Consider the following 23,854-nt stretch of genomic DNA (forward strand, 5'->3'; position numbering starts at 1 on the left):
GCATCTCAGAGGCTCCAGAGCTGAGGTAGATGTCTCCATCTAGAATCGCCTTCTCGAACGTAACTGCTTTTCCTCCTATAAGTGTGTGTCCACGTAGGGGCACAGGTCAGATGCCCGGCATCTTCCTGGACTCCTGTACCCTCACAATAGTTACCATACCAAAGGATACCATGTGGGGCGGGGGGTGGGGGGAGGTGGTAATAAATCCATCCCCTCCTTTCCATCCCTGCTGCTACACCTTTAATTCAGACTCACTACCTCTGGTCACTAGTAGAAATCCTTGCTCAATTCCCTTTTTTTTAATTTCTCAAATGTTTGTTTATATTTGAGAGAGAGATTGCACACAAGCAGGAGAGGGCAGAGCGAGGGGGTCAGAGGATCTGAAGCAGGCTCCGTGCTGAGCGCAGAGAGCCCAATGCGGCGCTTGAACTCACAAATGTGACATCATGACCTGAGCTGAAGTTGGTCGCTTAACAAACTGAGGCACTCAGGCATCCCCTAAATTCCATGTGAATGCTGCTCTTGTGGGGAGGGAAAGCTCTCTTATACCATCTTGAAATCAGTAACTTCAAATGCTCTAGAAGCTCCCAGTTGCCCCCAGGACACTGTCTTTAGCACAACTTGGCTTAGAATAATAAAGCTTCGTAGTATCTGGCTCTCAGGAGTTAAGAGTAAAAAGACTCAGGATTGAGTTCCAGGATCTATGATAGACTTGCTGTGTGGTCCTGGGCGAGGTACCTACCTCTCTGTGCCTCAGATCAGATTCTTCCTCTGTAAAATGGGGATAATGATAGTGCCTCCACTCACTGTGTTGCTATAAAGATTAAATGTCGAAAGTGCCCAGAACTGCATCCAACATGGCGTACGTGAGCACTAAATACTCTATTTCTGTAAGTACTACCTTCTACCCTCCTTTGCTCTCAGCCCTGAATGTGGCCAATCAGAATGAACTTCTAATCACCCATGTGTTCCTCTGGTTCTTGGCCTCAGCACCTAGTAGAACACCATTTCCCTCCCCCCTCTTCTCCCAAGTACCCAGTGAATAGACTTCACGACTCCTCTCCTGGGGCACCCGGGTGGCTCAGTCGGTTAAGTGTCCTACTCTTGATTTCAGCTCAGGTCATGATCTCACAGCTTGTGGGTTCAAGCCCCACATCGGGCTCTGTGCTGACCGCGTGGCTCCTGCTTGGGATTCTCTGTCTCCCTCTCTCTCTGCTCCTCCCCACTCATGCTCTCCCTCTCTCTCTCTCTCTCAAAATAAACAAACATTAAAAAAATTAATTTCCTCCAGAAGCTGCCCCACCCGCTACTGGAGTTAGATGTTCCCTCCATTGGGCCTTCATCAGCCCCTTGTGCTCTCTCAGAGCACAGATCACAGTACCAACTGCTTCCTCTCTGTCAATTGCTTCAGGCAAGACTCGGCCTTCTTGACCTTGGCAATGCCGGCACCTGGCACAGAGCAGCTGGGTAAAGGCTGTAAAATTAAATGATGCTGCATATGGACATAGAGTAGAGGTGGGGTACAAATCTGTCCCCAGCTGCCTGGGACAGTCTGCTTTGGACCATGATCCTGATGTAATTATTAACAGGGCCCCTTTCTCTCCCAAAGCTGTCTCCCTACGCACAGTGAAGGGTCAGGTAACTCGAGGTGTAATGCCTACAGTTCTACCCCCTGAGACCCAAGTCCCCTTTGCTTGATGACTTTTGGAATGGCTGGCATGCTATATACTTCAAAAGAATTGATCACAGAACTTGAAAAGAACAGAATTCCTAAATAATTGATGTAAATGTCCCAGATCAGAGGGAAAGGAGATTTAAAGGTAAAGTACTTTAAAATTACATATCTTTTGATGTACAAGGGCTTGGGTCAATGACTTCTACCTCTGGCCAAGATGGAGCAAAAGAGACCAACAGTACCCCCCAACCCACCCACCTGAAACAACTGGAAAACTAGACAACATATAGGAAGCAAGGGTCTCCAAGACACTAGAACTAAGCAATAAAGGACAGTGATTTCTCCAGAGATGGAAAACAAATAGGGGAGCCCTCCCACTGTCCCTGCTTACTGTCTCATGATGGTTTCCTAGCCACAGCACAGGGAGCTGGTGTAGGCTGGGCGCAGAGGTCTCCCCATCTTGAGAAGCCAGAGCTGGGAGTCCAGGAAGACCAAGGTGGCTAGACCATGCAGGGCAGAGGTAGTCGGGAGGGGCCTGAGAATACTCCTCCCCTCTAGTATCCTGCAGAGGACTGATCCAAGCGTGCATGTGAGAAGATGGCCTGAGCCTGGAGAAAGAACCACGCACAAGGATTAAAGGGAGAGCACAGGGTGCTCACATGGGGCCGGGAATAGTGCCCGTTGCTGTCCGCCAGGCTGGAAAGCCTCCATTCATGCGGCTTAGGGCAGAGTACTCAGCTGGGTTCTGCCTCGGTGCTCGGGGCACAAGAGCTCCAGATCACGTGCTTTTCTTAATGCCCAATAAAGCAGGAGCTGAAGATCAAACCCTTTCCAAGTAGCTTAACAGTGTGACGGAACCAACCTCAGGAACAGTTATGGAAATACACAGCTATCAAGCACCCGACTGTGGGGAAATAGGTTCTACTTACATAAATGGGTTAGAAAAAAAAAAGCTTAGGGCAGAAAGCTGCCACCACGGTGCGAAAGCACTGATGTTAGCTAGTGAGATACTGTAATGGTGACAGGGAAAAATCTGTTATAAGATGACCAACAGGACTGATAGGGAAATTCAAGTCCCTGACTGAAGACTCCCTTTCCGGGGTCTTCTTCCCACGTCACTTATTGCGCGTACCAAATTACTACTAATGTGGAATAAGGAAGTAACAGACTAGAAATTGTTCCCTCTGCTTACTCTCAGGCCACAGATCTCTGGAGAATGATCTCCTCTGAGCCCACCGGTGTGAAATAAACCTCCTGCCTTCCAAGATCTCCAAGTGCCACTTGGTTCTTCCACTGGGTGATCCAGACCAGGCTCCGTAACACTGGAATCCTGAGTAACCCGTTATGTCACCTGCAGGAAATTACTTTCCATCTGACACCGACATACTATTATACTCTGATCACAAACTCCACTTGCCCCCCAGACCCTTTGCTTCTCACACACACAAGTTAATGGTTACTGTCTGATTGTTCACATGGGTAAGATGTGTTTTCTTCACATTCACCACATGTGTAAGATCTTGAGCGCTCAGTAAATACAGAGAGGAAACCCTTGTTCAAGCTTTGGTCCCCTCCTGGACATCAGCCTCTCTCGTATTCAATTCTGTATCCGCTCTCTTGCTGGATAAGAAAGAACCCCAGACTCATGTTTCTGTGACACCCAACAACGTTCAGTTCACAGTGCCTGTCACCCAGTCAGAAAGTATCAGGGATATGAAGAGGCAAGAAAATCTGACACACAGTGAGGATAAAAATCAAAACCAACCCAGAAATGACATATATGACAGAGTCAGTGTACAAGTACATTTGAAGAGTTATGGAACCGTATTCCTTATGTTCCAGAAGCTAAGGACTGAATATTGTAACTGCACACAATGAAGATCTAGAAGAAGACCCAAATGCACCTCCTAGAAATGAACATCATAATGCATGAGATGAAAAGCACACAGGAGGGGATGAACAGCATATCACACATTGCAGAAAGAAAGACAAGCAAATTTTTTAAATTAGCCAAAATGAAACACAGAGGAAAAAATACTGAAATAAAATTAAGAGCATCGGTGAGCTATGGGGCAACTTTAAGCAACCTAATATATTTGTATTTGGAATCCCTGGAGGGAAGAGGCACAGGAAAAAAAAATTAGAAATACAGTTAAGATTTTTCCATATGTTCAGGTAAAGACAGACACAGACGGCAATGAACTAGTCAGATGCCTGCATTTAAACCTGTAAAACATCATCAAAGTGACAGCCACAAATGCAGTCCATTGCAGGAGGTGAGATACTGGGGATTTCAAATCAAATACCACAAGGTGTCTTCTTCCTTGGACAGGACTGTCTGGTATATTTCAGGATGTCCCTCAACCCTAAATATCACCCAAGAAAATGTCAGTAATGCCTCCCAATCATTGTGCCCAAAAAAACAAAACAAACAAACAAAAAAAACCACTCCCTGCGTGAGGTTCCTTTCTTTGATAACCATCGGTCTAGAACAGACCAGGGGCAACAAACGATGACCTACCCATGGGCTGACAGTGTATGTCCCGTGAGCTAAGATGGCTTCACGTGTTTAAAGGTTGTGAAGAGGAGAAGAAAGAGGAGGGAGGAAGGAAAAGAAGAGACCCAGGAGGAGAATAAAGAGGGAGGGAAGAAGACCAGGAAAAGTGGCATACGGCCCACAATGCCTAAAACAAGATTTTGCCGCCCCCTGGTCGAGGTTCCACAAGAAGCTTATTACCCAATGGGGAATGAGGAGGTTTTTGGGGTGACAGTGGGGTCCGTGGGGTCTGGAGCCAAGGGCCAAGAAATAATTCTTGAAGGCATCTTTGGTGCAAAAAGGTGATTTTATTAAGCACAGGGACAGGAAGGACCAGCGGGCAAGAAGAGCTCCAGGACCACGCAGAGAGACTGGTTTTATACCATAGAGTTGGGGGAGTAAAGTTGGGGAAGTTTCCAGGGAGACTTTCATATGCTAAAGAAGACTCCCAGGATAGCGGAGGCCTAGCTACTGTCAAGCTAAGGTTGTTTCTCCCTGGAGCAAAACATTAAAAAGACACTAAGGAGTTCCTGGAGAATGTTTTACTCTGCCTGCCTTAAGTATCTGTCAACAGGCTGCTGGTTATAAGGAAACTTAGTTCTATCTGCCATTTCCTTCTGCCTTTGTTTCCCACATCACTATGGAGGGGTGATGGAGAGCAAGTCCTGCAAGACTATGGTCTCCATCAGTTAACCATTTGTCTTTCCTTTGTTCTCAGGCAGCGGGCAGTGCCCAGGAGTATCGAATGTATCCCACGGGCCGGGAGGGGGGTGGGGGTGCGGCTTGTCTGCTTGCCTCTGCTCCCTCATCGGAGAATGTATCTGTTAGCATTCGGAGACACAGAACCCACGTGAGTGATATGCAATCAAGGATTTATTATAGGGACTAGACGTCATGCAGTCCTGAGAGCTGGTGAAGACGTCTGTGGCGGCGGGTGGTGGCGGCTGGGAGTTACCGCAGCCTGACGGGGCCACAGGTCAGGAAGAAAGGCTGCACACGAGGTGGGGGAAAGCAAGGACAGACAGAAACCCACAAGAACCAACCAGAACTCATGAGGACAAGCTGGCAGCCGTGTCTCGCACCACCTCCGATCTCAGGGATGACAGTGACTGGGCGCCCTCTGCCGCAGAGCCGCACACATGCCCTAGCGCCTCCTACGTGTTCTCACAACACCGTAGGTTTACCCGGCGTCGTCCCCATCACGGGGTCCCATACGCGCCCTCTTCCTTGTCTGTGGCCTCAGTGGGACAGTGAAGCCTGGGGGTGGGGCTTCGCCTGTCTTGTCCTTCACCGTGTCCTTTGCTCCCAGCAAAATACTTAAACACTGAGCAACTGCTCAACCAGTATTTTCCAGATGCCTGCGGATATATACATCTGCACATCAAGTGCCCATGAACCTGGGCAGCAGTGCAGCGCCTGACTGGTCCAAATGAAGGTTGCCCCGTCATCTCACTTGTGCTAATTCTTTTTTTTTCTGAGTTTTAAAAACTGTTTTCATGTTTATTTATCTTTGAGAGAGAGAGAGACAGAACGTGAGCAGGGGAGGGGTAGAGAGAGACACATACACAGAATCCAAAGCAGGCTTTAGGCTCTGAGCACAGAGCCCGACACAGGGCATGAACCCACAAACGGTGAGATCATGACCTGAGCCGAAGTCGGACGCCTAACTGACTGAGCCACCCAGGGACCCCAACGCGTGCAAATTCTAATTTGAGGGGTTGTGTGGTCACTTCCTGTTACTATCCTGGGCTGCAGTGGTACACAAGGGCAACTCTATGTAAACAGGGAGAGCTTGCCCAAAGGGTGTCCTTGACCATGCCTGTCCTTGGAAAGTGATGGCAGTGACATGGCCTGCTCCTCACACCAGAAGGCTGAATCCCACTGACATGAGCCCTGCATTGGCACCTCTCGGCAAAACAGGTACGTCACCCATTCAAGGCACAAAATAAAGGATGCCCACCATGCGAAGACGTGGGACACAGGAAAGAAAATGTCAGGCAAAATTCCATCAATACTTAGGGGCACATCGTAGTTACTTTCATCACTCATTAACAGCTGACCTTTCCAGAGCATTTATGCACCAGGCACTATACTAAACACTGTATATGCATTATTTCAGGTAACCCCTCACAATGAAATCTACAATTGCCACCACTGTAGAGATGGGGGAAATTGAGGCTTTGACTGGTTAAGTTGCTTGCCCAAGATCACAGAGCAAGTAAGGGGCAGAACCGGCATACATTTCCTCCAGAGATCCCAGTCCTTGCAGACGTCTATCCTCAGCTAGTCTCTGAGAAAACAGGAGCCTAGGTGGGCAGTTTTGGGTTTGCTTTTTCTTAAACAACAAAAGCTGTTTCCTTGCAGGAGGTACTTGAACAGTTCTGGTAACCATTGGAAATCTATTCCGGCATTAAAGTTCCAAAGCTACTGAATGCTAAATACATATACAGATACAATATATTATATCATATTAAGTGGTCAATGTAATAAACCAAGAAATCCAAGCAAACAAAAAATACTCAACAGCATTATATAAAACATCAGCTGCTTACCAAACAGGTATCAAATGGTTAGGAAACGTGACCTACTAACTAAGGTTTTAAACATACAGCCTTACCTAAAATCTCTATCTGTTCTAAATGAATAAGAATTTTCAAACATGTTGGTAATTTAAATATTTATCTCCATCTAAGCTAAATTCAGAGCCCAATATATGAACACCCTTTCAAAATAGACGTTTTAAAAGATTATGGCAAAAAAAAAAAAGGTGGGGGGGGGCTGGCTGCACACCTGGGTGGCTCAGTCGGTTAAAGTGTCTGACTTCCTCTCAGGTCACTATCTCACTGTTCCCAAGTTCAAGCCAGCCCCGCGTGGGTATCTGTGCTGACAGCTCTGAGCCTGGAGCCTGCTTCAGATTCTGTGTCTCCCTCTCTCTCTCTCTGCCAAACCCCCACTCTCATTCTGTCTCTCTCTTTCTTGGAAAAATAAACAAACATTTAAAAAATTATGCCAATATATGGACACCCTTTTACATACTTACCAATATTATAGATACAATTGATTTAAATTAATTTCACATGTATTTTTGACAGCGTGCTGGGAGTTGACTTATAAAAATGGGTAAGACCAGGTCTGTACCTTCACAGGGATTCCAGAGAGTGCACAATGCAGAAACCTCTGCAAATAACTGCAGAATGAGACAAATGAGGTCATCCAAGTCCTATGAAAGGGAAGAAAGGAAATGGAAATTTTATTTAGGGCGTGCACTTATTAAAGTAATAGAAACCCCCCAAAAAGTTTTCTTTCCATTTTTATTAAACTTACTTATTAATTTTTTCCTGTCTTATCTAATTTCTTTCACATCCCGAGTTCCTTTAATAGAGAACTATCCCAAAATAAATTTTCTTCTCAGGGGCACAGAATCTACACTCCATTATATACCCTACTCTGGCCCTCACTGAATGTTACCACTTTTCATTCTAAAATACAAAGTAATACACAACATACAATTTTGACACATAAAATGCCTTTGGAACTTGAAGGTATATAAAGGGTTACATTCATGCCAAAAGAAGACAGGCTTCAGATTTTTACACTGAAATTTTAGACTTAGAAATATTTGATTGGTAATTTTATGTTTCTATAAGTACATGGAAAATGGACTTTTAAGTAAGTACTCAATCTCCTACATCCAACATGGGACTCGAACTCTATGGCCCCAAGATCAAGAGTCACATGCTTCACCGACAGAACCAGCTAAGGCAACCGCAGAAAATCATCTTTTTTTTAAATAATTGTAGATTTGGGAAATTTTCACATAAGCTTTCCCAGACCCATGCTTCCCCTAATAAAAATGTATTCTCTCAGCTGACTCTTCAAGGTATCTTGACTACGCCCTGCCCCTCTACAAATAATGACTATCTGCTACTATTCGAAAGTCTAAATAAATCAGCACATGCTTGAGAATATCTTACTGGAAAGATGTTGCCTGTCACCACCAGATCCCAAATGTCAAATTCTTCAAGACAAACAGTCCAGTTACTGCAACAACAAAAATGTAGTACAACAAGGAAAACCTCACCGACACAGAAGAGATGGTAGCAAACACTACTATGCCCCTTGCTTGTATCCTAATTTGTATCCTTGTTTGTACCCTAATTAGTGTGTAACCAACCAACTAAACAAAAAGTTTTGAGACAATTCAGATGTTGATGCTATTGAGTTCCTCAGGTGTACTAATGGTATTGTGGTTACACTGAGGCCATTCCTTTCTTTTAGAGAAATGTTCAAAAATATTTGTGGGTGAAATGAGAGGATACCTGGGATTTGATTCAAAATAACCCAGTAGCTGGGTGCCTGGGTGGCTCAGTTGGTTAAGCGTCCAGCTTCGGCTCAGGTCATGATCTCAGAGTTTGTGGGTTCGAGCCCCGCGTCAGGCTCTGTGCTGACAGCTCAGAACCTGGAGCCTGTCTTCGGATTCTGTGTCTCCCTCTCTCTCTGTCCCACTCCTGCTCACGCTCTCTCTCTCAAAATAAATAAACCATAAAAACATTTAAAAAAATAAAAATAACCCAGTGGGAAGAGGACTGTGAGAGGGTTCAGGAGGAAATAAAGTTGGTCTGGTGAAGGGGTACATAAAGGTTAATTACACTAATCTCTTTCACTTTGTGTACATTTGGAAGTTTCCATTGTATATATTTCAAAAAGACGTAAAATTTAAGAGAAAAATGGACATTGCTTAAAATATGGCACAATGTCTCTTACACAAGAGATACCTCAGATAGCACAATATTAATTTTAACTGTCATGTTAATTTTAAGAACTATTGGTCATAAATATGGCTTTAAATACAGGTATAGCTATACATAGAAAATTACACTATCTGGAAAAAAAAGAAATGCCTTACTTTAACTTAATCTCATTGTTCTTTTTGCCTGTGTTTAGGAATAGAAACTGCTTCCCTAGCTGAATAAACCACAACTATCCCCAAATGTTCTTAATTACTGATTTCAATAAACACACACCTGCTCCTAAGAACAAGAAATGAAGTTTATATCCAGTTATTTCTTTTATAAGCATCCATTTTGACATATAAACCTTGATTGTGTTAAAGTAGTTGAAAGAATTGAATTTCACACTGGATTCTCTGGTTTCTTTTTCCGTTTTTTTTTTTTTACGGGGGGAGGGGGAGGGTGGCAAATGTTGGTATTATTAGCTTATTAGCTATCACCTATTTAAGTTCTTTGAACCAAGCGGTGTGTATGGAATCAATGAATAATTACAACACTTTTAAATAGTTTCAGCGCTGATACGAAAAAACAGCCACTAAGACTAAACCATTTTTGTCGAAATTACAGGTGGGTGGCATTCGCAGAGGATTACCTTTGGGGAGGAATCAGATGTGCAGGCGGGAACAGGCTCTGAACACTCTTCTACATGCTGGGGCGGGGGGGGGGGGCGGATGAGAGCCGAGTCCCCTCACGCTTTCCCTGAAATGCGGTGACGCAGCTGTGACCTGGGGCGAAATCTCCAAAAATGAAATCCCCCTGACCTCGCTCCAGCCCCCTCAGGTCTTAGGGCCCTTTGGCTCTGACTTCATTTTTCGTAGTTCCTGCTGTTTCTCCAGATTTTGTGCCCTGGGTGCGTCTAAGCCACAGGAAAGGAGCAGAGCGCCTGGTTTAGACAGACTGGAGACTGGGGCGAGTCATTAGCTACGTCCCCATGAATACTTGGAAACACTGTGGACACCCCAAGTACGCACGGGCGGGGCGCGGGGCGCGCTGGCCGCCGCAGGACACACCTGGCTTGCGGTGCTCAGCCACCGCAGTCCCGGGTCGCCGGACGCCCTCCTTCCCTGCAGGGGCCCCCACCTCCGCTCCCAGGCCAGGGGGCCCCCACCTCCGCTCCCAGGCCAAGGGGACCCCACCTCCGCTCCCAGGCCAAGGGGACCCCACCTCCACTCCCAGGCCAGGGGGCCGGGGCTTTCTGCCCCGAGGGTGAGCTGAGGGCTGGCCCCGGCGCAGCCCAGCGTCCCCACCCCTCCCCAGCCTCTCTGCAGGCAGGTGCCGCCCAGCATCCCGGCCACCCCACAACCCTTTTGCGCGCCGTACCGATCCAGGGCGCGGGGGCGCGGGGCGCGAACTGGAGCGCAGGGGCAAGATTCCCGAAACGTGGGCTGGCGGGGCAGCCGCGATCCTCCCACCTCCAGCGCCGAGGGCGGGCGGCTGGTGGGGGCGGCGGCTGCGGGCCCGCAGGCGGACCGGGGGTCGCAGTACCGCCGGCATCTACGTCCAGGGGTGCCTGGGTTTGGGGGTTCACCAGCAGAAGGAGGACGAAAGCCCACCTGGGGAGGAAAAGCCCACTCTCGGGACTCCTCTGCCTGCTCGCCGGCCGTCTGGGGTCGAGCCGAAGAGTAACACGTGGATCCGGGCGGGGCCAGGTGCCCGCGGCCGTGACCTTCCCACCGCTCCGCCCACGCGCTTCGCGGGAGCGCAGGCTTCGGGCGGCCGGGCCCCGGGGGCAGAAGTGCGCTTCCTGGCACGCCGGGCCTGGGGCTGGGAGCCGGGAGGGGGGGATGGGGAGCCGTCCGCCCCTTTTAGGCCCTGGTCCCCGGGATCTATTCGAGGCCTAAGCAGGAGAGGGTCTCGGCCTCCACAGGGTTAGTGGTTCAGAAACCAAATAGGGCCCGGTGCCATCCCCGAAGAGCCTTGGGGCGCGTTTCTCGATTTCACCACGTCACCAACTTCTTGCCTGTGTAACTGGGACTCAGCGCGTCTTTGGCACCGGGTGCTGGGAGGGTTCAAGGGGACCCCCGTGCCTGGCAGGCAGGGAGCAGGGGTTAACGGTTGGCGGCTATCCTTACTGTTACTAGTTATTATCAGCCGGTGGGACCCGAGGGAGAGTCGCTTCCCCGGCTTCCCTCCAGCCGTCGCCGCAGCCTCTCTACGCCTCCCAGGTCCGCAGAGGCCGCTTCGCCAGCCGCTCTGGAAGCCTCGAGTCGGCCTGGCCTCAAGAAGACGAGCCCGAAGGCCCAAGGCGACCCCGCAACTCTGAAGAGCTGTGCCTTGCGCAGCACGCAGGGTCCCCAGCAGACCCGCGCAGTGGCAGTGACGGCAGCGGGTTCCCCCAGATGCCCCTGCACAGACCCCCGCGGCGCCCCGCCCGCAGCGAGGGCGCGTCCTCAGCTCTAGGGAGCGGGGTGCCGGCGGGTCACCCCGCGGGCCCCACGGAAGGCCCCACCGGGGCGCGCGCGCGCTGCGCTTCCCACCAGGCGGACACGCTCAACTGAGAAACCACGTTTAAATCACTCTTGCGCCGAATGGACGGGTTTTCTTGGAAATCCATCGTTCGATATGGTTTAGTTAGGTAAAAAGAAAAATATAAAATAAAATAAAATAAAATAAAATAAAATATAAAATAAAAAAATAAAATAAATAAAATAAAATAAATAAAATAAATAAAATAAAATAAAATAAATAAAATAAATAAAATAAAATAAAAAAATAAAAGTAGGAGCGTGGGGGCCGGCCTGGGCCGGGCTGCGACGCTCAGACACAGGTGCTCGTGACCGTGCTGGTCAGCCTCGAGGGCCGCCTCTGGGCTCGGTTCTTACCTGCTGCTCCCACGGTTTATTGACTGAATAAAAGAACGCGCGTGGGCCTGGAAACGCTTTCGCACGACGGGCAGCGGGGAGTTGGCACGGGAAGGGGAGCGTGCTTGGCGTCACACCGGCCCCCTTCATTATGGCTTGTTGACAAACACTGGTAGCCCCTGACCTGCAGAATCCGCCAAAGGGACCTCACTTGGGCCCCTGCGGGGGGTGGGACAGGACCCGGCACAACCCGAGAAGGGACGGTGGGGGCGGCGTGGGGGAGTGAAGAGGGCTTTTCGGGTCGCGCATGGGGGCCACGGGTGGTGCCCGCGGAGCGAGCGGGCGCAGGGAGAATGGAAGCCCGCGTCTAAGCGGCCCCCGCGAGCTGGGCTCCGGAACCTTCTAGAACGTCCCCGGAACCGTACTACTTGCAAGCCCGGAGGAGGTGAGGATCGCGGGCAGGACTTGCCACGAAGCTGGAAGGGATGCGGAGGAGGTGAGAAACTGGGGTAAAAGTGGGCCAACTGCACAGCTGTAAACATGCGTCTAAGGCCTCCCTGCCTCTGGGAACCAGAAAGTCACAGCTGGAACTGCCGAGTAGATGAGGGGGACGGCCTTCTCGCACGTTCTCCCGCGGCGGCAAGCGATGGGATTCTGCCCAAGCGGGAGCCCTGAGAGGGGGCGCTGCGGGGGCGCTGCGGGAACCTGCGGTCTCTGGCGGGCATTTCCTGATGCGCCAGCCCCACCCCCACCCCCGCCCCACCCGCACCCCACCCCACCCCGCCCCACCCCTAACCCCACCCTCACCCTCGCCCCCTCCCCACCCTCACCCTTTCTGGTTGCTAAGTTCTTTCAGAAATTCTTTTCGAAGCACCAAAGTTCTTTCTGTCCTAAAAAAAGGGACCGCGCGCCCCTAGAAGGCACCCATGGGGGGTGGGGGGGGGGTGGGATTAATTGTAAATTGTCCAGAGCACCAGTGCTTCACTTGATACTTCCGTTTTCCCTGGCCCTGCTTTTGAAAATTCTAAAGCTTTTTTTTTTTTAAATGCTTTTTATTTTTCCCTAGGAAATCTTGGCCACTACCTTCTGAAGTTGATCTCAAGTGGTGCCCCGCTTTATTCAGGTGAAAAATCAGCATCTTCATAAAAACGAAAAACGAATGGAACACGTGTGGACCTTACCCTCCAATTCTTTTTTCCTTCAGATTTCATTAATTCTGAATACCGTATTTTAAAACCCAGGACTTTTCCCACTGCAAATATTCGAAGTCTGAAAGCCAGTTTGGAAAACTGTTTCTGATACCTGTAACGAATACGTATTGTAACGAGTACGAATTGTAAAACTAAACCGTTTAACTGGGAGGAGAGAACTAAGCTTGAAAAGAAGTTCCATTTAGGAAGCGATTATTGAGAAGTAAATACGAAATAAGTGATACAGTGTAGAGACGTAGCATTTTATTGGGTCTATATCACTAGCTTTAATTTTAACATCTTTCTACAGAAGACGGCAATCAGACACACGTAGGAAAAATCAATGCCTCAGAATTAAAAGTCTGTATTACACATCGATTTCAGGAAGACGTAAAGAACAAGCATTTTGCACTTGACTTGGGGATAATATTTGCAATTCCTAGGGAGCGTAGGAGAAACGGGCTGTGCACTGGACACTTCTTTTCCTTTTTTTTTTTTTTTTAAATACTAGAACACAGTGCCCCCACTCACGTTCACAGTTCCTCTAGAAATGGGTAATCGAAAAAAAATCCTGGAAGCGCAAACTGGAGGCTGGAAAAGAGTGGGCGAGAGTGGAGGCCGTCGGAAGTTTACGGTCGGGCTGTGCGAACAGTATCGACTTGTCCTTTGCAAATACTCTGCGGCGCGGACGCCGCCGTTCGGTCCGGGGTGGTTCCGACGCGGGATTCCGGCGCGCGCGCTCGGCGCCCTGCAGGGCGGTCTGCGCGGGGTGGGGGGGGCGCTGCGCGGGGTGGGGGGGACTGGGGGTCGCTGCGCCGGGCTGGGGGGGGCTTGGGGGGGCGCTGCACCGGGGTGGGGTGCGGGTGGGGCGCTGCGTGGGGCGGGGCTGGGGGTGGGGTGGGTGCGGGTGGGGCGCTGCGCGGGGCGCCGTCCGCCGCCTTGGCTCCGGGGGTGTCGGCCGAGTCCGCGCCAGGACGGGGTGCGGGTGCAGGTCAGAAGGCCGGCAAGGCGCTCTCTCCGCCGGCAAGTTGGGCCACCGCCGTGGGCCCGGCGCCTCCGGCTGCGGGCGGGCCCCCCAGGCGCGCCGCGGGGGCGGGCAGGTGCGCGCCCCGCCGCTGCGGCCGCTGCTGCTCCAACACCGTCCGGGCAGCGGGCGCCACCGACACCCGCCGCGAAGGGGCAGCGGCCGCGTGCGGCACCGGGCACGACGGGCGCTGCAGCAGGCGGCAGCAGCCCCACGGGCTCGGCGGCAGACTCGGCCCGCCCCGCGCCCCTCTCAGGATGCTCTCGATGCTGAAGGGGGCGCCCCCGTCCCCGGGCCGCGCCGCCGACCCCTTGCCCGCCTCCCAGGGCTGCGAGCCCGCCCGGCCGGCCGAGGGGGCGCCGGGGGCCTTCCCGGGCGGCTGGGCGCAGGCGGGGGCGGACAGCAGCAGGTAGCGGAGGGGGTGCGGGTGCAGCAGCGCGCACGGGCGGCCCGCGGCGGCGGCGGCGGCGGCGGGGCCGGGCCCCGGGGGCGGCGGGGCCGGGCTCCCGAGCAGCCAGCTCGGGTACGGGCCGTGCGGGGCGGCGGGCGCGGCGGGGAGGGGGACGGGGCGGCGCAGGTGGGCTCCCGGGGCCGGGCGGGGGCGCTTGAAGCGCTTCCTGCGCCGGAGGAAGCTGCCGTTGTCGAACATGTCGCGGGAGGCGGGGTCCAGGCTCCAGTAGCTGCCCTTGCCCGGGTGGCCCGGCTCGCGCGGGATCCTGACGAAGCAGTCGTTGAGCGACAGGTTGTGGCGGATGCTGTTCTGCCAGGCGGGGAACCTGCGGCGGTAGTAGGGGAAGCGGCCGCTGATGAAGGCGCAGATGCCGCTGAGCGTGAGGCGCTGGCGCGGGCTCTGCAGGATGGCCATGGTGATGAGCGCGATGTACGAGTACGGGGGCTTCGCCGGCGGGGGGCCGTCCGATGCCCTGAACCTGGAGCCGAGCTCGGGGTCGGCCGGGGCGCCGCCGCCCTCGGGGAGCCCTCCGGCCCGCGCGCCCGCGCCGCGCCGCGCCGCCTGCGTCCCGGGAGGGGGCAGCTGCTCTGGCAACCGCCGGCTCTGCACCGCCTCGCCTCCTTCCTCCTCCTCCTCGCCTTCATCTTCCTCCTCTCCCAGGATGTCGACCTCACCGTCCTCGCCGTCGGGGCCCCGGAGGCTGCGCCGCGGTGTGGAGCGAAGGCGATCGGGTTTGGGCAAGTTCATGGGGGAGCAGGTCGTGCAAGACGCAGGGGCAGGGCCGGCTGCGCCGCTGCCTCCAGGCGGGGGTGGGCTGCCCGCCGGGGTTCGGAGTGTTCCCAAAAGCAGGAGCGCCTGCGGAAACCTGTAGGTTTCTCCTCGTTGCCAACACCGTCCAGCAAAGACGCACTCTACCTTTTCTCGGAGCTTCTTAGAGTCCTTGAGTGGTTGGCCGCCCCCCGCTTTATACCCCCTCCTCCCCTACCTCTGAGCGCTCCCCCACTTCCTCCGGACGCAGTCCAATGATGAGGGTTCACCGCACGTTACCCCACAGGGCAGCCTCCTCCTCCTGGCACCCACCGGCCACCCGGGAAGACGCGCTGTGAAAGCGCGTCGAAATCCGTGCAAATAGAAGAGGTAGGAAAATAGGGCACCCGATAATCTGTGGCCACGTTGATATCCGGACCTCTCCCCTGGAGGACAGAAATGGGGGAGGGCACTGAATGTCTACTGTGTAAAAGAAAGCTTAACAGTGTGTTTTCGGGTTTCATAGCGGGTTATTCACCCATTTTCATTGGTGGATTCCGTGCTCTTCCAGAATGAGGACCTGAACTATTCTTAAGCATTCTTGACTATATCCACGAGCTCAGGGGAATGTGACGGAGGGCTGCATGGTCCCTTCTACTCCCCACCCGAGCTCCCCAACTCAGGTTTTCAGAAAAGACTGCAATGTCCTGGCATTAAGTTGTGGAAGTTCAAGGTAGAAGGAAAACAAGAGCGCTAAAGAGAAGTCCCCTTGCCTCAGCGATTCTCGAAGGTCTTTGAACACTTTACCACAGGATAAAATACATTTTATGTCACTATCTTGGATAGATAGGCTTCTGTACCTAAAATGGGTTTCGTAAAACAAGTGACCACTGACATAATTTTTAAAGTGTCCACTACCAACTAAATTGGTTTTTGCCACATTCTTACGAGTATAGAGCCAGTGTGAAAAATCCTGTTGTCACAAAAATAGCCTCCCAACACCAACAGACACACCCAGTCTGAGAGTCAATCTCTCATGCATGTGCTCTCTCTCTTCTTCTTCTTTTAAAGCCAACCTTAAGCACTTTTACTATAATAAAGTTAAAACTTAAATTAGGCAGGGGCACCTGGGTGGCTCAGTCAGTATAGCATTCAACTCTTGATCTCGAGGTTGTGAGTTCAAACCCCATGCTGGGCGTGGAGCCTACTAAACAAAAAATTAGTAACAATAACAAGGCAAAGGAAGAGGTGCAGTGCCTTTCCCTAAGTCACTAGGTCGTCCTTCCCTACACCGGAGAAGAGGGACATGGCAGAGAATCTCTATTTCACTCACCTAACATCCTAAGAAGTAGCGATTTTTAGACTGGCTTCATTTAAATTTTATGTTCAGAGACCAGAGTAGCAGTCCAGTGGACTCTAACTTCACGTGTGTTATATAAATAAGGATCTTACGGTGAAGTACTGAGCGACTGGCTATTCATAACTTAATTCCCACCTACTTGGGGAAAAGAATCTGAGGAGGCATCTACTAAAAATGCAGTATAAACCTATTGTGCCACTGATGGCCCCCCAGGAAGGCTACCATTAGCATTTGTAAGTGATAATGAATTTCCAGCCAGAAATCAGAAGCCACAGCTAAAAGAGCAAAATATAACAAAAAAGTAGTTTAAAGTAGCTGGTCCCTTCAGGATAAAATTCTGAAAAGTGCTTCTCTGAAGGATGCTAAAAGCTTATGCTCTACTCCTGAGATTCTCGCGCCCTCAGTCACACGTAGCTTGAAGAACGAGTGACAGTTTAGGAGCATAAGGGATTTGTGTTTGAATCCCAGGTTCACCAATTATTACTTGGGGATGACTAAACTAAGCCGGGGGGGGGGGGGGGGGGGAGGGGGTGACAGGTGTCTTATTCAACCTCAGACTCCCAGCTGCCTCCCATCAACCCCCCGCAGGTGAGGCACATTTCTGCCAATCCCTTACCTGGGAAGGGAGTATTGTTAGTTTTCCTAAAGTCAACTTGTATGGGGATTTGGGCTATTTAAAAATGAAAAGAGAAAAATAAAGGCAAAAACAAAAAGAACCTCCAATGATGGAGGGGGCAACGGAGACAAATGAAAGTCTCCTAAGTCTCCTGTGGTGAAAGCAGGGGCAATTCCAGCGAGCAGCATTAGATTACAATCCAGAGGACAAAATAAATATTCTTGTGTGCATCCATACTGATAAAAACTAAATGACTGAGTAAATTAATAAATGGGAGGAAAGAGGGGTGCTTGGCTGGCTCAGTCGGTAGAGCACGCAAATCTTAAACCCAGGGTCCTGACTTCAAGCTCCATACTGGGCGGAGAGCTTGCTTAAAAAAAAAAAAAAATCCAAATAATTAAATGGGGGAAAAGAATTCCTCACTCTCTTACCAGAGGCAGTTCAGAGTGGTTTCCTCCTAAAGGAATCCTTCCAAATATATCTTCCAAAATCCTTCCAAAAATATCTTCCTTCCAAAGATCCTTACAAGTGGAGAAATGTCACAAACACTTCAGTCAGGTCATCAGGTGACCAATGTTTGTATCAACAGTCATAAACCCTTTGACAGTATATCCCCCTAATATGATGTGATAAAAATAGCGCTCTGTGATCGGCTCCCCGGAGGCCCGCGTAATTCAGAGAAAAACAAATTTCCATAGAGAAGCATCTTATGTACCTGATACAACCATCCTCAAAACTATCAACATCACCAAAACAGTGACAGTCTGAGCCCAGAGGAGTCTACGAAGACAGGACAACTAACTGCATCTTGGACGGCATCCTGGAACAGAAAAATGTCTGACGGCATCCTGGAACAGAAAAACGACAGACTATCTGAATAAACAATGGACTTTAGTTAATAATAATGTTATCAGTCCACTAACTGTAACAAACGTGCCATGGGGGGGCGGGAGGGATATGGGAACTTGTACCACCTGTACTTTTATCTTGTACCATCTGTTCAATTTTCCTGTAAATCTAAAACTGTTCAGAAAGTTACATTCTATTAGTTTAAAAACTTAAACATGGGAAAAAGGCCTACTAGCCAAAAAGGAGAAACTCAAATGTCTATCAGATGATGAATGGATAAACAAAATGTGGTGTATAGACTTTTATTCAGCGATAAAAAGAAACAAAGTGTTGGTACATGCTATACCATGGATGGAGCTGGGCAGCGTCATGGTAAGTGAAAGGAGTCTGAATGGGCCACTTACAGGAAGGAACAGGAAGTAGAGGCCACTGGGGGCAACAGGCAGGGGAGATGGGGAACGGGGAGTGCCGCCAATCGGTAGTTTGTTTGGGGGAGTAAGGAGAACGTTCTGGACTTAGATACGGTGGATTTCCCAGAGCTATGAATTGTACACTTTAAAAGGGTAAAGTTTAGGGGCGCCTGGGTGGCTCAGTCGGTTAACGACGCTTTTAGCTCAGGTCATGATCTCACGGTCCATGAGTTCGAGCTCCACGCTGGGCTCTGTGCGGACAGCTCAGAGCCCGGAGCCTGCTTTGGATTCTGTCTCCCCCTCTGCCCCTCCCCTGCTTGTACTCTGTCTCTTTCTCAAAAAATAAACGTTGAAAAAAATTTTTCAAGGGTAAAGTTTATTGTATGTGAACAATTCTATCTAAATAAAGTTGTTACACAAAATATGCGCATCTAAAAACAGTTTTTATCAATGAAAAAGCAGTGCTATGCAAGACTGCTTTCTGCCAAGTCCCTCTGGAAAAAAAGAAACTCAGGGTCCCATCCCATCAGTCTTTAGTGTTGCCTGATTGAATGAGAAGCCTCTGTAGCTCCTGCAGTGTTTGTTTATGGTGAATTCACACGCAGCCCTGTGAACGGTGGGCGCTTTGTCATACTTGGTGATTACTTCTCTCAATAACAAACAGGTTTTTTTTTTCTGAACAAACCCATCAGAAGCTCACGAAATCCTGTCCTAGTATGAAAAACCAAACTTTCTAACCTAATCTACAAAAAGGATGATGATGCCTGTTTTTTTCTCCATTCCACTCTGAAAATTAAAGACTGGGTGGCCCAGTCAGGTAAGCATCTGCTCTTGATTTCAGCTCTGGTCATGATCTCAGTTGTGAGGTTGAGCCCCAGAGTGAGCTGCCATTCCTACCCAGAGCAGCAGAGGTTACGGCGGGTTAAATAGGTTTGGAAAAATGGGTCTCCTCATGTCCTACTGTATGAGGTAGAAACTTCCAGCCATTTGGGAGGGCAGTTGATGAGCATCTATTAAGAATTTCACACGTGCACATCCCAGAAGCTAGTGTTTCCACACACACGCATCTATTCTAGACAAACATCCTTACGTAAGAACAAAGAGGCACGTTGCACAATGATGTTCACTAAAGCACCGTTTGCAGCTTCAGGAACGGTTAAGGGCTGGTTCCTCTGCCACAGGGATCCACCACAAACCACGACGCTCCTCCAGCCTAAAAGCCTTCAGCCGGTTGCCAGGGCACTCGGAATAGACCAGATGCTCTGCTCTGTCCCGCCAGGAGCAGCGAGGCAGCCCCAGCTCCCAACTCCACCCTACACCCTGGCTTGCCACCCTCTGCCACCCTCACCTCCCGCCTGGTCTTGCACCGTGCTGTGGGGGCTCACACCTGAAAGGCGGCTCCGCTAGGGGGTCCATCTGCATGGAACCTTCATCCTAACTCCCTGTGCACCACGCCTTTTAACTCCACCCGCAGCTTAAACCCAAGTCTCCTCAGGGAGGCTTTCCAGGACCACCCAGTCCCATTATCCGCCTTACTTTCCTCTTACTTTCTAAGTCCCTCCACCTAAATGAAAACACTGTGAGAACGTGGCCCTTATCTGTCATGTGCAGTTGCAGCCCAGCACTCAAACCTGGGCAAAGTGGAAGCCCTCAATAAGTGGTTTTTTAAACAAATGTGTTCTATGCTACACTATGAATTTCCATGAAGCAATTCGAGAATAAGACGTAGTCATATGCACTGTCAAGGGAAAAGGTCTAAGACTACCAGTTGAGTTTGTTAAAAAGCCAAGTGCATTATAATATATAAAGAATGAATGTTTTATTTAAAATACATACATTAAGAGGCGCCTGGGGGGCTCAGTAGGTTAAGCATCAGACTTCGGCTCAGGTCATGATCTCACAACAGTTTGTGGGTTCAGGCCCCACGTCGGGCTCTGTGCTGACAGCTCAGAGCCTGGAGCCTGCTTAGGATTCTGTGTCTTCCTGTCTCTCTGCCCCTCCCCCGCTTGCACTGTCTCTTATCAAAAACATTTTTTAAAAAATTAAATAAGTAAGATATTTACATTATGAAAATAAACTCCTTCCTTTAGGATATTTACAGCAAGGTCTCACGTCTCCAGAAGTAGCAGCTTACACTATGGCTCTAATCACTGAAAAAAATCATTCACTTTGGACCACAACGTAAGCCGTGTGCGTAAGTGAAAAGAAACATGTAAAAGGGCAGACACGAAGCTGACAGCACTGCTCCCCCCTAAGGCGTGTCAGCGACTGAAGGAGGAAGGTCAGGGGACACTGAGTCACCTCTGACATTTGCATTTTTTACGACACCAATGTATTCAGTCAATACTTACGTAATAAAAAAATATTTAAATGTTAATACATTTTAAAGAAAAAATATTTAGGAGTTTGATAAATACAGATTTTTAAGAGTACAGATTAACAGTAGTTCAAACATTTCTCCCACAGCAGGACAATTAACTGTAAGCGCTCTCTCCTGGCTGTAAACAAATGACTCTAGATACTTATTATTTGCTAGAGAACATTACGAACTATTATTGTGGCCACATTATTCAGAAAACACATCAAATTTTACATAGTTGGGAAAAAGAAAGCATGTATGCAGCCTCCACCAGGTGCGCCGCAAACCTATGCAATCCTCACAACCCTGAATGCCTGAAATGAGGCCACCCCCTTTATAAACAAGGACACCAATCCCGAAAGTACTCAGCCCAATAAAAAAGGACACCGATCTCGGCACTGATCTCGGAGAAAGCACTTGCCCAAGACTGCGGGGCCAAGCAGCAGCAGAACTGGAAATAAAGCCCAGACTGGACCCCAAACTCAGCTGCGTTTCTCCTGGGCCATATGCTGCCACAAACTAAGACAAACTGTCTCACCACGAATTTCAGAGACTGGACTCAGGAGGTACACAGAGGAATGTAGAGGGTTATATTAAAAAGGCACAGAATGCAGGGGAAATGACAGACAGATGATCTGACCAGCTAGCCTGCCTCTGACCGCTGGAACCATTCAAGACACAGAGATGTAACCGTTTCACTGAAAATTCTGGAAAAAAAAATTTTCCAAAAAAACATTCTGACAGCCTTCTGATACTTAATCATTAGTTTGGGAAAGCTCTTTTTAAAATGCCATCTAATGCTTTTCTCCTACAGTCTGTACAGTTATGCTGACCTGGGCGTTAATAGAAAGAGCGGGTAAGTAAGCCGCTGTGTACTTACCCCCATCCACTGATAGAAAGATGGTTAAACTGTCATAAGGTATCCGTAGTTCCCTCTGAAGTTTTGTACCTCGTCACTTTCTAGCTTACATTGAAAATTAAAGAAGTTCAAAAAAACCAAGATGAATTTAATACCGGCAGGAAAACCTACTTAACATTGAAAGCTCTGAAATTGGAATCGTATGAATATGTTACAGAGTAAAGGGCTTGAGTGCCATCCCTCCACCCGTGAGGCTTGGAACTGAGAACGAGAGATGCAGCCCGTTGTTTGACTCCCATTTCTGCCACTCATAAGTCTCCAAGACTTTTATTTCATTCAATAAAAATGGTGACGTTATTTTTTAAATTTTGTTAATAATGATATAATATCTATGCAAGCAGCTGCAGTTCTTTGTTCAAAGCTGACGTTAGGTGTTATCATTAGGATTAGAAATCATTTCCATGGGTGGAAAACTGAGCATATGTAAATTCCAAAGCCAATTCTGACAGATGCTTCAATGAAACATCTATTTAAAAAAAACAAAAGCAGATGTGCCTGGGTGGCTGAGCTGGTGAGCTGGTGAAGCATCCGGCTCTTGGTTTCAGGTCATGATCTCACGGTTTGTGAGTTTGAGCCCCATGCTGTCAGTGCAGATTCTCCTCGGGATTCTCTCTCTCCCTGTCTCCCTGCCCCTCCCCTGCATGCTCTCTCTTTCAAAAATAAACAAACATTAAAAAAGAAAAAAACCACTTCAGAGGGTATTATACTTTATGGTGTGAATGTCAAATGTTTTACAGTACTTATTTACTAAATTTTACGTGTTCCATAAAATAAACTCTGAAGTACCCTGGAATTAATAGCAGAAATAATGCAAACAACAGATGCCTGAAATATAAGTAGTAGGAAACTTATTCCCGATTTACCACCCCAGTCCCTTTGATTAGAGCTGCTTCTAGTCTATGGACGAACTTGATCTTCTTTGAAGTGTGCTGTCCACCGCTTTTCTGTTTCAGTCACAGTGGCTATAAATAGTTGTTTAAGGATTTCCTTATCTAAATTCCTGCCTGCAGACAGAAAAAAATATGGTGATCATATTATGCTTATTAAAATGACAGCTTACCTATCAATTCCAAATCATTAAAGGCTTGATAATCCTCAGAAATTTACAAAAACAAAGTAATTAGTGATCCTTTCAACTTTCTATTCTAGTTAGGTCCCTTAGAACCAAACTGGCCTTTCGATTAATTACTTTTCTAAAATTGTTTGAAGAAAAGAGTAAAAGGCCTAACAAGTTCTTATGAAGGTTATCACATCATGAAGACAAATACATGAACTAATCACAGGGGTTCAGACGATTAATACTGCTTAAGTTAAGCATATTATGTCACTTTCAAATATATATTTTACTCTGCTTAAAAACGGACCCGTTTCACTTACCGATAAGAACCAATCGATTGGTTCTCTCTGTGTCATCGCTCCAGCTCAGCGGGGTCTCCTCCAGGTCATAGAGCTCATGGATGCCTTGGACAATCACCTGTTTTAGTTTGTCTTTGATCGACACCAGCCCCTGCTCAGAGGAGAACGATCAATCAGCCTCATTCAAGTTTACAGCAGAGAGTGTTAATGGATTATTCCTATTCTACTTTAAATATAAACCCAGAAAGACGCTGTTAAAATTACTTATATCTAGTTATTTGTGCCTTGTAGAAATAGTTTCTTTTTTTTAAGTTTTTTTTTTTTAACGTTTTAATTATTTCTGAGAGACAGAAAGACAGCATGAGCAGGGTAGGGTCAGAGAGAGAGGGAGACACAGAATCCGAAGCAGGCTCCAGACTCTGAGCTGTCAGCACAGAGCCCGACGCGGGGCTCAAACCCACAAACCGTGAGATCATGACCTGAGCTGAAGTTGGACCCTTAGCTGACTGAGCCACCAAGGCGCCCCTAGAAATAGTTTCTTAAAGCCTCTGATTTTTAAATTTAAATTTCAAGCATTTGTGCACCAGGTTGTTTTTTTTTTTTTTTAAATAGTCCCTTTTTGTGATGATAAAATTAATACATGTATTAAGATGCCCTTTCAGTGTTGTAACAAGAAGTTAAAACAACCAAATGATAAAACATGCATCGAATTCTACTGATTTTTCTACTTTTAAGGATTTTATCTTGTTTCACAGTTTTAGTGGGAACATT

The 23,854-nt window shown here is 48.8% G+C and overlaps 3 protein-coding genes across 3 annotated transcripts in view; 1 reads left to right on the forward strand and 2 right to left on the reverse strand.

Annotated features, from left to right (window-relative positions):
* Positions 1 to 857: 857 nt before the first annotated feature.
* LOC120243400 (basic salivary proline-rich protein 2-like) lies at positions 858 to 11,499 on the forward strand. Its single transcript, XM_039249523.1, has 4 exons — positions 858 to 866; positions 10,072 to 10,207; positions 10,330 to 10,736; positions 11,137 to 11,499. The coding sequence occupies exons 1-4, from the start codon at positions 858 to 860 to the stop codon at positions 11,497 to 11,499; spliced, it is 915 nt and encodes a 304-aa protein (XP_039105454.1).
* Positions 11,500 to 13,970: 2,471 nt separating this feature from the next.
* Positions 13,971 to 15,238, reverse strand: FOXD4L3 (forkhead box D4 like 3). Its single transcript, XM_039249522.1, has one exon. It carries the CDS (start codon positions 15,212 to 15,214, stop codon positions 13,985 to 13,987), a length of 1,230 nt encoding a protein of 409 aa, XP_039105453.1. The 5' UTR covers positions 15,215 to 15,238; the 3' UTR covers positions 13,971 to 13,984.
* Positions 15,239 to 22,421: 7,183 nt separating this feature from the next.
* CBWD3 (COBW domain containing 3) overlaps positions 22,422 to 23,854 on the reverse strand; it is a 51,557-nt gene continuing 50,124 nt past the window's right edge. Inside the window, exons 14-15 of the mRNA XM_039249538.1 lie at positions 23,105 to 23,234; positions 22,422 to 22,731 (exon numbers count right to left, since the gene is read on the reverse strand). Coding sequence (XP_039105469.1) covers positions 22,625 to 22,731; positions 23,105 to 23,234 — 237 coding nt within the window. The 3' untranslated portion in view covers positions 22,422 to 22,624. The remainder of the gene's footprint in view (positions 22,732 to 23,104; positions 23,235 to 23,854) is intronic.

This window comes from Hyaena hyaena, unplaced genomic scaffold, assembly GCF_003009895.1.
Source record: "Hyaena hyaena isolate Hyena2069 unplaced genomic scaffold, ASM300989v1 scaffold_341, whole genome shotgun sequence".
Lineage (NCBI taxonomy): Eukaryota > Metazoa > Chordata > Mammalia > Carnivora > Hyaenidae > Hyaena > Hyaena hyaena.

Coding starts and splice junctions, on each gene's coding strand:
- LOC120243400 (XM_039249523.1), top strand. Junction 10,208..10,329: donor CGGGGCTTTCTGCCCCGAGG/GTGAGCTGAGGG, acceptor GTACCGATCCAG/GGCGCGGGGGCGCGGGGCGC. Junction 10,737..11,136: donor GCCGGGCCCCGGGGGCAGAA/GTGCGCTTCCTG, acceptor GCTTCCCTCCAG/CCGTCGCCGCAGCCTCTCTA.
- FOXD4L3 (XM_039249522.1), bottom strand. CDS start 15,214: ATGAACTTGCCCAAACCCGATCGCCTTCGCTCCACACCGCGGCGCAGC.